The sequence below is a fragment of the Notamacropus eugenii genome, chromosome 3 (genome assembly GCF_028372415.1).
Source record: "Notamacropus eugenii isolate mMacEug1 chromosome 3, mMacEug1.pri_v2, whole genome shotgun sequence".
Lineage (NCBI taxonomy): Eukaryota > Metazoa > Chordata > Mammalia > Diprotodontia > Macropodidae > Notamacropus > Notamacropus eugenii.
Genome location: NC_092874.1, coordinates 127626623 through 127643108, shown reverse-complemented (window position 1 = coordinate 127643108; position 16486 = coordinate 127626623). Strand labels below are relative to the sequence as shown.

General features: G+C 36.7%; 1 protein-coding gene across 4 annotated transcripts in view; it reads right to left on the bottom strand.

Annotated features, from left to right (window-relative positions):
• Positions 1-16486, bottom strand: part of IQUB (IQ motif and ubiquitin domain containing) — an 88897-nt gene that overhangs the window by 20678 nt on the left and 51733 nt on the right. For all 4 annotated transcript variants that reach the window (XM_072652862.1, XM_072652864.1, XM_072652861.1 and 1 more), the window contains 3 exons: positions 10102-10277; positions 2208-2378; positions 1320-1496 (listed from right to left, as the gene is read on the bottom strand). In XM_072652862.1, coding sequence (XP_072508963.1) covers positions 1320-1496; positions 2208-2378; positions 10102-10277 — 524 coding nt within the window. The remainder of the gene's footprint in view (positions 1-1319; positions 1497-2207; positions 2379-10101; positions 10278-16486) is intronic.

Sequence of the window (16486 nt, the reverse complement as noted above, 5' to 3'; positions counted from 1 at the left end):
CCTGGGACAAAACAGCCACACTGACAAGGTCTCTTTCCTCAGAAAAACCTCTTCCAGAATTCACAAGGAAGGGCCTTGTGACAGATGCCTTAGCTACCTGGCATCACTAAAGTGCTCCACAAAATATAACTTCTGAAACAACTAAGGTTTACTTCCTCACATACTAAAATCTGAAAAAGTGTTACCATTTTGAATGGAAATCACATTAGAATCATAGAATTTTTAGAACTCTAAGCACTGTTGAGGCTCTTTCAGGTCCAGTCTCACATATTACATACAGAACAACTATGGACCAGAGAAATCCAATGACCTGCGCAAGACCTAAGGTGGCGAATGGCAGAGCCCTGAAGATAAACATCTCCTTACTCTTAATATAGTTCCCTTTTCCACTACACTATGCAGTGTATTATCTTAATCTCTGCCTTATGAAAAAGACTACTCAAAAAAATTTCATTTCTTTTTGATGACTAAGGATCATCCAATAATATGGAGCACAGTTTTGGGTTGGCTTTTTGAGTTTGTTTCCTTCAGTGATAGATGTTATTTCTCACTGTTGTTTTCACCTGTTTTTAATTGCTGTTGTCCTGTTTCTAACTTGCTTCCATAACGTTAGGTACTAAGAATCTAGATAAACAAATCTGTCAATAAATCTCGGTTATATCAGAGCAAATAGGCTCTGAGTGACAGCCTCTGGGCTTAGCCTATGGAATACAGCTCATACACCTTAGCTTTATGATAGCTTGTTCAAGTGTTTAGGGGCCTTTTTAACCTTACTCCCTGGGATTCCCTGAGGGAGTGGTATCAAACTCAAATAGAATCAGATTCCTTTTGTGGCATACTGACTTAGAAAACCACAAATTAACATTATCTATGTAGTACTGCATTTTTATTTATTTTGTTAAATATTTCTCAATTACATTTTAATCCAGTTCAAGCGGTACTTAGAACTCCTTCGGGCAGATCACAAGTTTGATATCTCTGCTCTTGAGGGATAAGGTTGCTTTAGCTACCTCTGTCTCACTGGGGTACACACTGATCATTTTCACAACAGTACAGTCTTATTCTAGGAGGCCAATAGTGTTTCCAGTTGAATTTGTTTTAAAAAAAAAAAAAAGATTCATTGAAGAACTCTAACCTAACTAACTTTTCCCCGACCCTAGGCAAAGTGTTTAGTTATTGACGCATTAAAAGGCCTTCCTTCTAATGTAGATTTCACTGTTCATGGTGTTCAAAAACAAGGCAGTAGTATTTTTAAATTTTCCCATGCCGACCATAGCAAAAAACATAGAAAAGGTAATATAGAAAAAGTAGAAAAATACCTTAAGGTATCTGGAGACTTCAGGATTAAATAACGGTGTTTTAATATATTGAAGAAATAAGGTAGCTATTCTTTTTCTGAGTCCTTCAAGATTACAGCTTTTAACTCCTCTCATCATAAGATCAACCTCTCGGTCAATCAACTCTAAGATGTCCTGGGTCAGTTTACATTCATGTTCCTATATAAGATAAAAAAATTCTTTGATAGATTTTATTAAGATCCTTTTGTTACTGAGCAACTTCCTGATCTATCATGCAGAATATTTTTAAAAGAAACTAATGCTTATATTTTAATATGAAAAAGAGTGTTTGACTACCAGGAAAGAAGAGAAAATCATTAAAAAGGAGATAGGTGATCAGAATAAACATGGCAATGCAAAAGATAACAGCAACTCAGATGAGCAGAACAGAAAAAGAAAAGGTAACTGGACAAAAGAACAAGCAGGAAAATCAGAGCTGTATGACTCCACCAACCAGTGGGCGAATTTCAATATTCCCAACATACAGACACACTCCACTACAGCTGGGCTGGTCCCCACATACTCTTCAACACATGCTTGGTTCTGTTGGAATTAGTTCTAGGTCTTTGGCTTATTTTATTTCTCTTCCAACTTCTGAATAATGTATTTAATATTATGCTGTACTCTGAACTAAATACAAATATTTCACAGAAGAAAAAGGTGAAAGTACAATTTAAGTCTCAATGAACACTGATTGTGAAACCACAAAAACAAAATCTACCAAATTTAAGAAAAGATTTTTTAAAAGATTTCATTCATATAATGAATCTATTAATCATTTTAATAATTACTAACTTTTAAGATATTTTGATTTTACATTAGGATTCAGTCAAAACATCCTTTCTGCACCAAAATCAAAGAGAAAAGTACCTTCACAGTGTGTTTCAGTGTCAACAGCACATCTAGCCTCTCATCATCACAGATGCTTTTAATTACAATGCAGTTATAGATATCTTGCAGCTCTCTGGCTCTGATGGTATACTGTGTATCCATTAATGTTTCACTGTCATCAAACGATATCCACTTCTTTGGAGCTGAACACTTCAAGAAGCACATGTATTTGTATTAATACTAATTCATTAAAGACTAAAGATATCTATTCTGTTGCTACCAACCAAAAGATTACCTAAATATCATGTTAATATGAACATAATCATTGGTAAGAACATCAATTATAATTAAGAGAATGAATTAAAGATTTGAAAGAATGCAGAAATGTCGAACAGTCAGAAACAGTGTAAGTACTAAAATTAGTTAGAAGACAAAGATTATTTTTAATCTTTTATTTGGCAGTTTAATAACTCTTGAGGCATAATTCCAGATTGCTCTCCAAAATGACTGGATCAGTTCACAGTTCCACCAACAGTGAATCAGTGTTCCAATTTTTCCACATCTCCTCTAATATTTGTCACTTCCCCTTTCAATCATTTTGAACAATATGGATAGGTATAAAATGATATCTCAAAGATTTTTTAATTTGCATTTCTCTAATCAATAATTATTTAGAGAATTTTTTCATGTGACTATAAATTGTTTGGATTTCTTCATCAGAAAACTGCTGATCAGAAGACTGCTTGATCATATCTTTTGACATCAATTGGGAATGACTCTTATTCTTGTATATTTGACAAAGTTCTTTATATATTTGAGATATGAGACCTTTATCTGAGAACCTGTCTATACAATTTTCCCCTGAGACCTTTATCTGAGAGTCTGTCTATAAAATTTTCTCTAATTTTCTGCTTTCCTTCTGATCTAAGCTACATCTGTTTTATATGTACAAAAATTAAACTGCCTATACCCTTTGACCAAGCAATACCACTAACAATTCTGTTTCCCAAGATGATTAAGGAAAAAGAAAAAGAACCTCCATGTTCTAAAATATTTACAGCTGCTCTCTTTGTGGTAGCAAAGAACTGGAAATTGCAGGGATGCCCATCAATTGGGTAATGGCTGAGCAGGATATGGTTTATGATTGTGATGGAATACTACTGTGCTGTAAGAAATTATGAGCTCCATGATTTTAGAAAAATATGGATAGACTTGCACAAAATAATGAAGAATGAAATGAGAAGAACCAAGAGAAAATTGTACATGGTAAGAACAAATTTGGGTGACTAAGTCATTTTGACAATTAAAAAATACACAAATTAACAACAAAAGACTTTTGAAGGAAGATGCTATCTCTATCCAGAGAACTGACAAATAAAAGTGTGTATAGAATGGTTTTACACATACACACGCACATTTGTGTCTAATGGTAACCATCTCTAGGGTGGGGGAAGGGAAGAAAAAAAGAAAGAAAAGGAAAAAAGGAAAGTTACATGATAACTTTATTATATATTTAAAAGGAATACCAAGTTGTACATAGTAGATTTGCAGTTACACATACAATCATTTTTTTCTCTACTGTCATAGAAATAGATAAATAAAATTTTATAAAAGGAAAAATCTTTTACTTGTTTTCATGCATAATTACAGTGCATAGTATGGTGAATTAAAAAGGGATTATATGGAGTAACCCACCTACCAAAGTGAAGAAACTATGTTTCACATGTTTAAAAACTACTATGATTATGATGGATGGTCAGTATGAATCCTTCAGACCCTGGCTGCACAGTGTTGGCAGATGCTGTCTTAGATATTGCCATTCAGCTCATCAGTTGCTGGATTTCTACCCCTAATGGGATAGCAACCTTTTAAACACTGTAGTGAATTGTTTGCACCATGAAAAGAAGCCCAAAAGATAATAGCTCAGAAAATCTTGACACACTTAAAGGAATATTCTAATGCAAAACTTTGAAATTTTCATAGAATAGGAATATGAAATATTATGCACTACAAATTTTGGAAAATGTGATAGAAATAATGGGGAAATTTCTTCCAAGGAACCAATGTGAAGCAGTAAAAAAACAAAAAACAAAAAAAAAAAAACCACATCATTGGCATTATCATAAAGACTAGAATGTTTAGGAGGTTGCCTCTAGAGGACCTGATTTGGCAAATCAACCCTATTTTAGTAGTAGCTAATGTAGATCAACAATTTGTTAGATCTATTAAGAGGAATACTTATTCTTAAACTTATAAAATTACAAGGTGAGTATTATTTCAAGAGATACTTTTCCCTTAGTAATTTCTGTAGTTGTACATACTATGGGTCTACAAGTCCTTAGTTCACCTTATCATTACTCCAATTTTGGAATCTGTAGCTCTGGACTGAACACTAGGTTGAGAAATTCCAAACTGGTATCTAATCCTGTAGTCTCTAGTCTAATTCCCCTAACCCTGGGCCATGGCTACAACCTGTTAGAAACACTGACCTAATCTGGAGACATCTAGGGTATTATAAAAGCAAGCAGTCTGACATACACAGAAGGGCCTGCTGTACAGGTTCTTGGATCTGCTTTTCTAAAAGGAAAGGCAACTTTTGAGGGGTCAACAATCACTTTAATCAAGCACATGTATCGTTCATTTAGTTCAGGAGAAAAAGTCAGCACCCTGAACTTCAGAGAAAATACAGAGAAATCAAAATCAACAGACATGCTTCCAACTATCTGACATAAGCAATACATACATCACAGATTAACAGACAGAGCCAACTATCTGACCATTACCTACATATATAGTTAGCAGAGAGGGAAGCACCAACATCTGGGATTTCAAAGCCAGGGGGGCTATTTAGTGGCTTCCCAAAGTCTCATCTGGCACATAAAGCTTCTTCCAAAAACTAAGCCCCAAAGTAAAATCTCAACTCAGAGTATTTTATACATTTTTCACAGCCAGAAGACATCACAACTTTTGAGAACCAGTACCTCATTAACAAAAGGTGTGAGCCTTCCTACAAATCTTCCCCAGGCCCATTAATGGGTGGGGAAGATCTTCTTTAATCACATCATTGAATCAGAGACACGTGATTATACTAAAACAAAAATAGTAAAAGATTCTACTTTGCTTGATGAAATAGGTTATCAAGCCATGAACTATGAAGAGAAGGAAAGAAGCGATTCCTCTCCAGACTCTTATACCTTTCACTGACTTTTTTTGTGTGCATTCATATATGTTTTTGGGATTGGGAGGTAGAAAAGGAAGAGATATACAGATGAACTGAATGGATTAAGGATTAAAAATACATCAGTGCAAAATAAATCTAAAATTACTTATGGATAAAAAACACTACATGATATAAGTTTTACATTACTTTGATAATATATTACAATGTGGGTATATCTATGCATATGTATATATACACATATTATATATACATATAACATACGTATCCGTGTTCTCATCAATATGTGTATCTCCTCTTCTTGGCCATTGCAACTTATACATGGCTTTTCATCCAGTGTGATTCTTGTCTATGTTCTCTCCATAAATCCTTCAAAGAGGATTTACCCTCAAAGTGCTGACAGGTTAATTTTCTTCCTAAGGTATAATTTATCTAAAACCAGGCTATGAGAGTTTAAGAGACTGATTAATGAAATTACTTGATAATTGTTTTAAAGTAGTGGAGACTATTTTTAATAGCTTTGGACCTAGTAAGATGCTTTGTTTTTGATACTACTTTGTTCTTTTTGAATCTGTTACCTTGTTAAATATAAATAGGAATGACAGCTAGAACAAATGGGTGGGGGTTTTGCTGTTCTGTCATTTTTCAGTTATGTCTGACTCTTTGTGACCCCAGTTGGGGTTTTCTAAGCAAAGATACCAGAGCAGTTTGCCATTTTTTTTCCATATCATTTTACAATTAAGGAAACTCAAGCAGAGAAGATTCAGTAACTTGCCCAGAGTCACAGAGCAAGTACATGTCTGAGACTAGATTTGAACTCAGGAAAAGGATCTTCCTGACTTCAGATCCAGTACTCTACCTACTGTAGCACCTACCTGCCCTTGAATGGGTGTTTCAAATAGCTAAATGGAGATGGATATAAAGTTAAATTATTAAAAAAAAAGTCTCAAGTTACATTTGCAATTTTCCATTCAAATTTCTTTTTAGAAGTATCAAGTTAGGTAATTTTATGATGAGAAAAAAAATCTATATTTTTAAAATAATATTTTATATTTTTCAGTAATTATGATATTTTCTTCCATCCTTTGGCACATGTATTTAACAATGTTAAGTAATCACTAAAGGACAAACTAAAAGTAGGTTCATAGCTAGAAAGAAAGTTTTAAAATTTCACATTCTCAGGACTGGTCTCAAGCAAACACCAAATCTCAGAAACCATAAGTGATGTGGATTATTAATATATAAATCTAAAATTAAGTCATTTATTTTAAAACTAAAAGAATTAATTTGAAACCTATTAAGCACTTTGAAATAGAATGGAAATAACCTAATTATAAACTAATATAACATTTAGGACTTATGAATTAGAAATCAAAAAGTGTTGTTCTAAATGAACACAGCCTTCTTTATTATTGGTCCCATACAGAGCAATCAAAGTTTAATGTTTCCTTGAAAATATTTCTAAAATGTTATGATGGTTATGGTTATACAGTTTTAAGCCAAGTTCTTAATTGCAAGTTTTATGTTGTCCCAACTGTTATATACGCCTTTCTTCTACATAATTTTGCTCTACTGGTCAACAACTTTTTTCATTTGCAATAATACAGTTAAAAATATCTTTTTCGTGTGCATACCCTTAGAACCAGCAATATTACTTCTAGGGCTATATCCCAAAGAGATCACAAAAATGGGAAAAGGACTCACACCTACAAAAATATTTATAGCAGCTCTTTTTGTGGTGGCCAAGGACTGGAAATGGAGGGGATGCTCATCAATTGGGGAATGGCTAAACAAGTTATGGTATATGAATGTAATGGAATACTATTATGCTATGAGAAATGATGAGCAGGCAGACTTCAGGAAAACCTGGAAAGACTTACATGAACTGATGCTGAGTGAAGTGAGCAGAACCAGGAGAACATTGTATACAGTAACAGCCACAGCATGCAAGGAGTGATTTTGACAGACTTAGATCTTCACAGCAATGCAAGGACCTAAAACTTTTCCAAGGACTCAAGATGGAAAATGCCATTCACATTCAGAGAAAGAACTACGGAGTTGAATTGCAGAGTGAAGTAGACTCTTTTCACTTTTGTTTTCTTTCTCATGGTTTCTCCTATTCATTATAATTCTTCTATGCAATATGACTAACATGAAAATGTGTTTAATAGGAATGTATGTACAGAGCCCAGATCAGATTGCATGCTGTCTTGGGGAAGGAGGGGGTAGGAAGGGGGAGAAAATTTAAAACTTATGGAATTTAATGTTGAAAACTGAAAATAATTAAATATTAAAAAAAAGAAGTGATCCTCACTTCTCCCCCAAACTCCTCTGCGGAAATGGGATAAGGGTCCAACACAAATATGGGATGTGACATCTAACATCAAATATAGTCAATATCTTGAAAAAAATATATCTTTTTTAAGAGGTTTCTATCTCAGATAATCAAACACTAAAAGTATTGGAAGATGATATTCTTTCCCTGCCCTTCCTGTAGAATGGGGTGATATTCTGCCATTTAGTGAGGGCTCCATACACTTTGAAGCACTTTCACATAGAGTATCTCCTAGTCAAACCCTGCTTAGCTTTCAAGTCCTACCTCCTCCATTAAAATTCTCCAATTATTCTATCCTACCAGGATTTCTTACTAATTTGATCTCATGTTACTTTTAAAGTTAGTACCACAAAGTTTAGCACTTAATTGTTTTCCATTTCATTCCTGCCTTTCCAACTTTATTGTCTGCTCTCAAAAGGCCCTTGTCACATAATGTGAATGTCATTTTATTGTCCAAGATACATAATGGATGTTCAATAAATAGGTGACTGGCAGATGTGATCCCTAGAATCAATCTGAAGGAAGAGATAGGAAGTGCTACTTTTCCCATATGAGAGACATGGAACCCAAGATAACCTTAGGAAAAGGAATCTGTCCAAGGTTAAACAACAAATTTAGTCAAAGAGCTTCTGACTGGCTCTTCCACCCTGAGAGCTCAGGTCTTTCAGCAACTTGTCTTACGCTCCCTTCACTGTGCTGCTCAGCCTCTCATTTCTCATAGCACAAAAATGTATATAATAACATTTTCTTCTGATGCTATATCTACAATCAATTCAAGGTAATACCTGTTTCTGTATCACCCCCTTTCTTCTGTACATCTTTGAAAATTGCTATCAAAGAATCTGAGAACTGACAAACAATTCACCAGTATTGATAAGTGGGGGCAATGGAAGAGATGATAAGAAAAGACTTTAAGATTTGCAAAGTGTTTCATGTACATTATATTTTTTAATCTTCACAACATCCCATTGAGGTAAATGCTACAGCTCCGATTATCCCCATTTTAGAGATAAGGGAAGGTGAGGGAGTGGTAAGAGATGCAAAAGGAAGGAAGGGGGAGGGAAGAAGAGAAGGGGAAAGAGAGAGGAGGAAGAGGAGAAGAAGCAAGAGAAGAAAAAGAAGGAGAAGGAGAGGAAGAAGAGGGAGGAAGAGGAGGAGGAAGAGGAAGAAGAGGAAGAGGAGGAGGAAGAGGAAGAGGAGGGAGAGGAGGGAGAGGAGGAAGAGGAGGAGGAAGAGGAGGAGGAAGAGGAGGAGGAAGAGGAGGAGGAGGAGGAAGAGGAGGAGGAGGAAGAGGAGGGCCTCCCAGGGACTTCTGTACTTTACTGCAGTGTATTTCATCTTCGCTGTTACTGGCAATCTTCACTGAAAGCTTAAAACTGCTGTCAGTACAGTTTACAAATTGCTTCACTTCACTTCAGAAGGGGTGGCTGACTTTTATTGGTGAATAAGATCATGTAACTCTTAGTTTCCTTAGTTAAAGAAGTATTACATAGTTTCAATACATGTGGTTTTTAGTATACATACTTTGAGACCTTCAGGTAAATTACAGAATATATGCTGAAGAGAGAATGTGAAACATCATCATAAATTAATAGGTACTTTGAAAACTGTCACTTTTCTACTTTTTTGATTATACTGGAAGGCCAACAACATAAAAAAAGTAATTTAGTCTCCATGGCAACAGGTTATTCAATATCAAATAGGCAGTTTCAACACATAAAAGAGTAATTACTTACATTTTCTTCTTAATTGCGTGTTTACACAGTTTACAATAATAGTGATGCCCTTTGGTCAAGAATTTCCAGTCACAATATGACCTCTTGTGCTAGAGCAAAGCAATGAATCACTACTATATCCCACAAGTTGCTGGGAGGAACCTGTCTGACCCAGGAGACGTTATCACTGAAGTAACCCGGCATTTACTTATGCCATTTTACATTCAACCTAAACTCAAATCAAAAGTATCAAGGCATGTTTCTTTTTCCTGTCCTGGCAAATCTCTTCTGCTTAGAATATGTTCTTTTTATAAGAAAATATGATTCATGTTATTAATTTTTATTTGAGGCTGTTGTAAAGGATCATAGTATCAAATACTAGTGTTGGAAAGGGCTTTCTAGGTTCATCCTCTCCAACCTCCTTATTTTACTAATGAAGAAACTGAGGCCTAAATAAAAGAGCAATGATTTGCCTAAGGTCACACAAGTTTTTATTGGCAGAGCTAGAATTAGGACTCAGGTCCTCTAATTCCAAATCCACTAAACAAGGATTTATCAGTAAATACATTCTGAATTGATGAATAAGGTACTAAACACAATTCAAAAAACATTCATAAAATGTGCTCTCTCTACTCATTTAAAGCATTCTATTAAATTTTTATGCTCAGGATATATTAATATTCAAATGATGATTATTTCACCAACCTTATCCAAAAATGCATGTATTGACTTTTCATACTTCTTATTATTGGCACGGATTCTTTGCCTCCCAATGGCAGCAATTATTTGTGTTTCTTTTTCTAAAAGTTCACATAAAGCAGCTTTCCTTTTAGCCCCAGTGAAATTCTTATCAATGTGACTGAGTTGTTCTTGCCTCCAGACTATGGGGGGAAAAGTGAAAGATCCTTGGTTAAGAAAAACATCCCAAATCTTATTTTGCCATCATGAGCAAACAATAGGTATCTTATTTTTAAGTTCGTTTAAGTCTAGTAAATTCAGTGTTCTGAACTTACAAACCCTTGAAACATAATTGAGCATAAAAAAAAACCACATCCAATCAAATAAAGGAAAAAAGTTGGAATGCAGACAAGGTAAAGGAGATTTTCATGCGACAAAAAGAAAATAATATACCCCTACTAATATGAGGCAGAACTACTGAAGAAAAGATCTGAGGGGGCAGAGCCAAGATGGCAGAGTAGAAAGATGCACAATACTAGCTCTTCTCCCACAGCCCATAAAATACTGTAAAGAAAGACTCTCAACAAATTCTGGAGTAGCAGAAGCCACAGAACAACAGAGTGGAGGAGATTTCCAGCTCAGGGTGACCTGAAAGGCCAAAGGGAACCATCTATCCCACCTGACAAGGAGCAGAGCCTAGCCCAGCCTTGGCTGCATGGTGCAGCTCTGAGAGGAGGACACAAACAGGCCTCAGGGGCAGAATCCCCAGTCTCAGTAGCAGCAGTTCCTAGATCTCTCAACCCAAAGGTGCCGAAGGTCAGTGACAGGGTTTTTTCAGCTGGCTGACAAGGGAGAAGAACCTTACCATAGCTATGACCTCAGGTGGCGGCCACATCAGGCAGGTGGCAGCAGCTTCCACAGCAGCCCCTACAGCAGCCCGCATCCATTGTTGGATCCTAAAATCCCTGGGGGAACTGAGCAGCTGACTTTTACCTCAGCCCTGTGTGATGGGGGCCCTGCCCCCATCTAATACTCCTGAGGGATTTGAGCACCTTGAGCAGCTGATCTTTATCTCACACTGAATGGTGGCCCTGCCCCGGCAGCTTTTCTGAATCTCAGCCCCCAGTGTTGTCTTGGCAGAACTAGAAGTGAGGTGGTTGGACAGAGGAAACTCTATTACTCCGCTTCTCAGCACAAAAATTTCTACTTGCTCCCAGACCAGTGTACATACTTGATTGTACCACCTTGGAGGAACTGAGATCTTACAGACCCCCGGAGTATACCCTACTCCTGACAAAGGACCCAAAAGTCAAGTAACTGGTTGGGAAAATGCCCAAAAAAGGGAAAAAAAAATAAGACTATAGAAGGTTACTTTCTTGGTGAACAGATATCTTCTCCCATCCTTTCAGATGAGGAAGAACAATGCTTACCATCAGGGAAAGACATAAAAGTCAAGGCTTCTGTATCCCAAACATCCAAAATAAATATTTAATCATCTCAGGCCATGAAAGGGCTCATAAAGGATTTTGAAAATCAAGGAAGAGAGGTGGATGAAAAACTGGGAAGAGAAATGAGAGAGATGCAAGAAAATCATGTAAAGCGGGTCAACAACTTGCTAAAGGGGATCCAAAAAAATGCTGAAGAAAATAATACCTTTAAAAATAGGCTAACTCAATTGGCAAAAGAGGTTCAAAAAGTCAATGAGGAGAAGAATGCTTTAAAAAGCAGAATTAGCCAAATGGAAAAAGAGGTTCAAAAGCTCTCTGAAGAAAATAGTTCTTTCAAAATTAGAATGGAACAGTTGAAGGCTAATGACTTTATGAGAAACCAAGAAATCACAAAACAAAACAAAAAGAATGAAAAAATGGAAGATAATGTGAAATATCTCACTGGAAAAACAACTGACCTGGAAAATAGATCCAGGAGAGACAATTTAAAAATTATGGGACTCCCTGAAAGCCATGATCAAAACAAGAGCCTAGACATCATCTTTCACGAAATTATCAAGGAAAACTGCTTTGATATTCTAGAACCAGAGGGCAAAATAAATATTGAAAGAATCCACCAATCACTGCCTGAAAGAGATCCAAAAAGAGAAACTCCTAGGAACATTGTGGCCAAATTCCAGAGTTCCCAGGTCAAGGAGAAAATATTGCAAGCAGCTAGAAAGAAACAATTCAAGTATTGTGGAAATACCATCAGGATAACACCAGATCTAGCAGCTTCTACATTAAGGGATAGAAGGGAATGGAACATGATATTCCAGAAGTCAAAGGAACTAGGACTAAAACCAAGAATCACCTACTCAGCAAAACTGAGTATAATATTTCAGAGGAAAAAATGGTCTTTCAATGAAATAAAGGACTTTCAAGCATTCTTGATGAAAAGGCCAGAGCTGAAAAGAAAATCTGACTTTCAAACACAAGAATCAAGAGAAGCATTAAAATGTAAACAGGAAAGAGAAATTATAAGGGGCTTACTAAAGTTGAACTGTTTACATTCCTACACGGAAAGACAATATTTGTAACTCTTGAAACTTTTTTTCAGTATCTGAATAGTTAGTGGGAATACACACACACACACACGTACAGGATGAGTTGAATAGGATGGGATCATATCTAAAAAAATGAAATTAAGGGGTGAGAGAGGAATATGTTGGGAGGAGAAAGGGAGAAATGGAATGGGGCAAATTATCTCTCATAAAAGAGGCAAGTAAAAGACTTTTCAGTGGAGGGAAAAAGGGGGGAGGTGAGAGAGAAAACATGAAGCTTACTCTCATCACATTCGACTCAAGGAAGAAATAAAATGCACACTCATTTTGGTATGAAAACCTATCTTACAAAACAGGAAGGTGGGAGAAAAGGGGATAAGCAAGGTGGGGGGGGTATGATGGAAGGGAGGGAGCAATCAGAAATCAACACTCTTGGGGAGGGACAAGGTCAAAAGAGAGAATAGAAGAAAAGGGGGGCAGGATAGGATGGAAGGAAATATAGTCTTAGACAACATGACTATTATGGAAGTAATTTGCAAAACTACACAGATATGGCCTATATTGAATTGCTTGCCTTCCCAATGGGTCTGGGTGGGGAGGGAGGGAGGAAGAGAAGTTAAGAACTCAAAGTTTTAGGAACAACTGTTGAGTATTGTTCTTGCATACAACTAGGAAATAAGAAATACAAGTAATGGGGTATAGAAATTTATCTTGCCTTACAGGACAAAAGAAGATGGGGATAAGGGAAAGGAGGGCAGACTGGTGATAGGGGTAATTAGAATGCTCGGCTATTTAGGGTGGGGGAAGGGGAGAAATGGGGAGAAAATTTGGAACTCAAAATTTTGTGGAAATGAATGTTGAAAATTTAAATAAATTAATTTTTAAAAAATGAAAAGATCTGACTTTTTAATTTATAAATTATTACGAAATTAATGTTTCCTATGTTTATTTAGATTTGAACAATTTTCTCCTTTAAGACTATAGATTATACAACTTAATCCAACTTTACTACGTGTCAACAATATGTTATAAAATTATTTGTTGTAGCTCTTGTTTTCCACTAATTCACACTAAACCACTGTATTGTAATTTATAGGCCTTAGGTTGCTATCTATTAAAAGCTAATGCAATTTTGGAGTTATACGACCAAGATATAAGACTAAACATTTTCTCTGATCCTCACAATCTCTCAAACATCTCCAAAATGGAAATTGTACCCCAAAGATAAAGCAACTTCAACTGTCTCCATGATCTCAGATACCCAGAATCCAAAAGAAGGCAATAAAAACAAAAACAAACCATGAACTGATGCCTACCATGCGCTCATTCAACACCCCCCTTCTCTACTACCACTACTGGCAGCAAGGGTTCACTGGCCAACTCAATGACCCAACACATAGGCTTGAAACAGAACCCAAGGACCCAACATACAGACCTATAACAAAACCCATCTTCCTCCTACCCTGGTCCCTGCTCTAACTTTCTGGTGCCATGGAAATCTAAGCTTCAGGCTACTCAAGCCATAATAAGCAATCAGCACTAAGTCAGCACTCTAGGGTCAGAAGCTTGCTGGGACCACATAAGATAGCCAGCATGCTAGTGGACATCGTTCTGTGCTGCATAAGATCTCTGTAGGAAAGTAGAGAAACAGAGAAAAAAGTGCAGAAAACAGACCTCAAACCCCTTCCTCCACTCCAACTGTTCTCCCAGAGTTTCAGAGACCCAAAGTATGGAAATTAACCCCATAGCACCAACCCAGCAATTCTTTGACTGCCAGTCCTGGGCCAAACAACTGAATTACAGAGCAGTGGGACAGGACACCAGGACAGGACCTGGGGAGTGGTAATGGGGGTATTTAGTGTGTTCTGAAGCATTACACTAAGCTGGAAGGAAAGCAGTCAGAATCCAGCTGGGGCTAGCTCTGTCCCCCCAAAAGTCACTTGTGGCAAAGACCTTGTCTACTGAACTGTGAATTGCCAAGTGTGGGAGGAGGCTGAAATGCTTTAAGATCCAACCCTCAAGGAAATCACTGGAGAGGGAGAGTTAGAAAGTGAGTAACAGAGAAAAATAAAGGGGGAAAGGCTAAAATTACCCAAAAAAACACCAGAAGACAAAATCTCAGACTTTGAACATAAACTGATACATCAACAGTTGATATATCAACATTAACCACAGAAGGAAACATGGCCTCCAGATCTAGTAAACAAGTTAGGGCATTTATGAATAAATACTGCAAAACAAAATAAAATGATCCAATACTTGATGAAACAGAGAACGTGGAACCTCAATACACTGTTTCTGAATGGTTCAAACTATAGATGAGAATTATGAAGAAAGAAAGAAATCATGGCCTGCATAGCAAAAATAATAAACAGAATAGAAAATTCAAATCTGTGAGGGCAAGTCTTACCAAAGAAACAAAAGAGAGAACAAAAAAGTTGGGAATGCAAATACACAAAAGTAAAGCAAAATCTAGAAGAAAAACAAAAAAAACAAAAATTAAAAGAAAATATTCGCACTATCTAAGCAAAACATGCTGATTTCTTAAAGACAGAAGAGGTGAGATAGCCAAAATATCAACGATCTCCCAGAAGAACATGACAAGACCTAAAACCTGAATATCATAATACATGAAATAATAAAAGAGAACTGCCCAGAGCTTCTGAATATAGAAAATAAAATTCCAGTTGAAAAAATTCATAGATCACCTAAAAAAAAAGTCAAGTCTGAAAACTTAGACACATGGTTAAACTGAACAATTAAATTCAGAACCGAGTTCTACATAACACATACTTATCTGCAATTTACCAGACAACAAAGGAGGAAATGGAATAATGTGTTCCTAAGAGTGATGGAGCTCAGGCTACAGCCCAGAGAGATCTAGTAAGCAAATCTAAGCCTAACCTTAAATGAATATAGATGGATGTCAAATAATAAAGAGGCTTTTGGAAATATTCCATGGAATGAAAATGAGACCTGAAGAGAATATTTTTTTTCTTGAATAACTCAGACAATAGAAATGCAGGAAGGCTAAAAAAAATATGTAGCAGTTAAGCTAGTAGCAGTACCAAGAGATTTCTTTCTAAATGTACACAACGAGACAGGGGTAAAAGCAGAAATCTGGTGGGGGTAACAGTGAAGAGGAGGGACTGGGGCATTATGCACAGATCCGTGCCTACAGGTGAACTGATGTTTTTGTGGGTTTACTTTACAAAATGGGACAGCAGATGAAGAGGGGAAGGGGAGTGTGTGCCGTGCCCGGGTCAAACTGAGAGCTAGCCATCAGGGGAAGGTAATCCCTGTGGTTCCAAGAAGAGAAGAGCCTATACCGGAGTAAGTAAGGAATAAGGGTAAGAACTGAAGGGGCAGGACTTGCTTTGGTGGAAAGAGAGGATTCCACTGATGAATGCCCCTATGGATGAAAAGAGATGTTCTGTGCTGGGAAATGAGGACCTTGCACTGGGTGTGGTCTAGGAGAATTGGTGCTTAAAAAGACCACTCATTGGAACCCCTGGGAGCAACTGGTATCTGGGACAATAGGATGGTATGTGTGGTCTCAGGGAAGAGATTTTCAGGCAAATGGAAAAAAGAACATAATCATCAGAGTGGAGGGTGGGGCAAGGGGGGAGATAATGGATCAGTGGTAAGCTGCATAATCAGAAACATTGTAGGGTGAGGGTCCTATTATGGGGCAGTGTCTTCTCCAGGAATTGGCATTATTTGGGGAGTTCCATAAAATAGAAAAGGGGACATGGAACAAGCTCTATAACGCAGGCAAAAACTGCCTAACGAGGTTAGTCCAAAATGGATACTGTGGAAGTTTTAATTACATGACAAATAAAGAAAATAGGGAAGACAGAAAGAGAGGATGGATAATTAAAAAAGATAAGAGGAATTCTCTCTGGAAATGAGAGCCAAAAA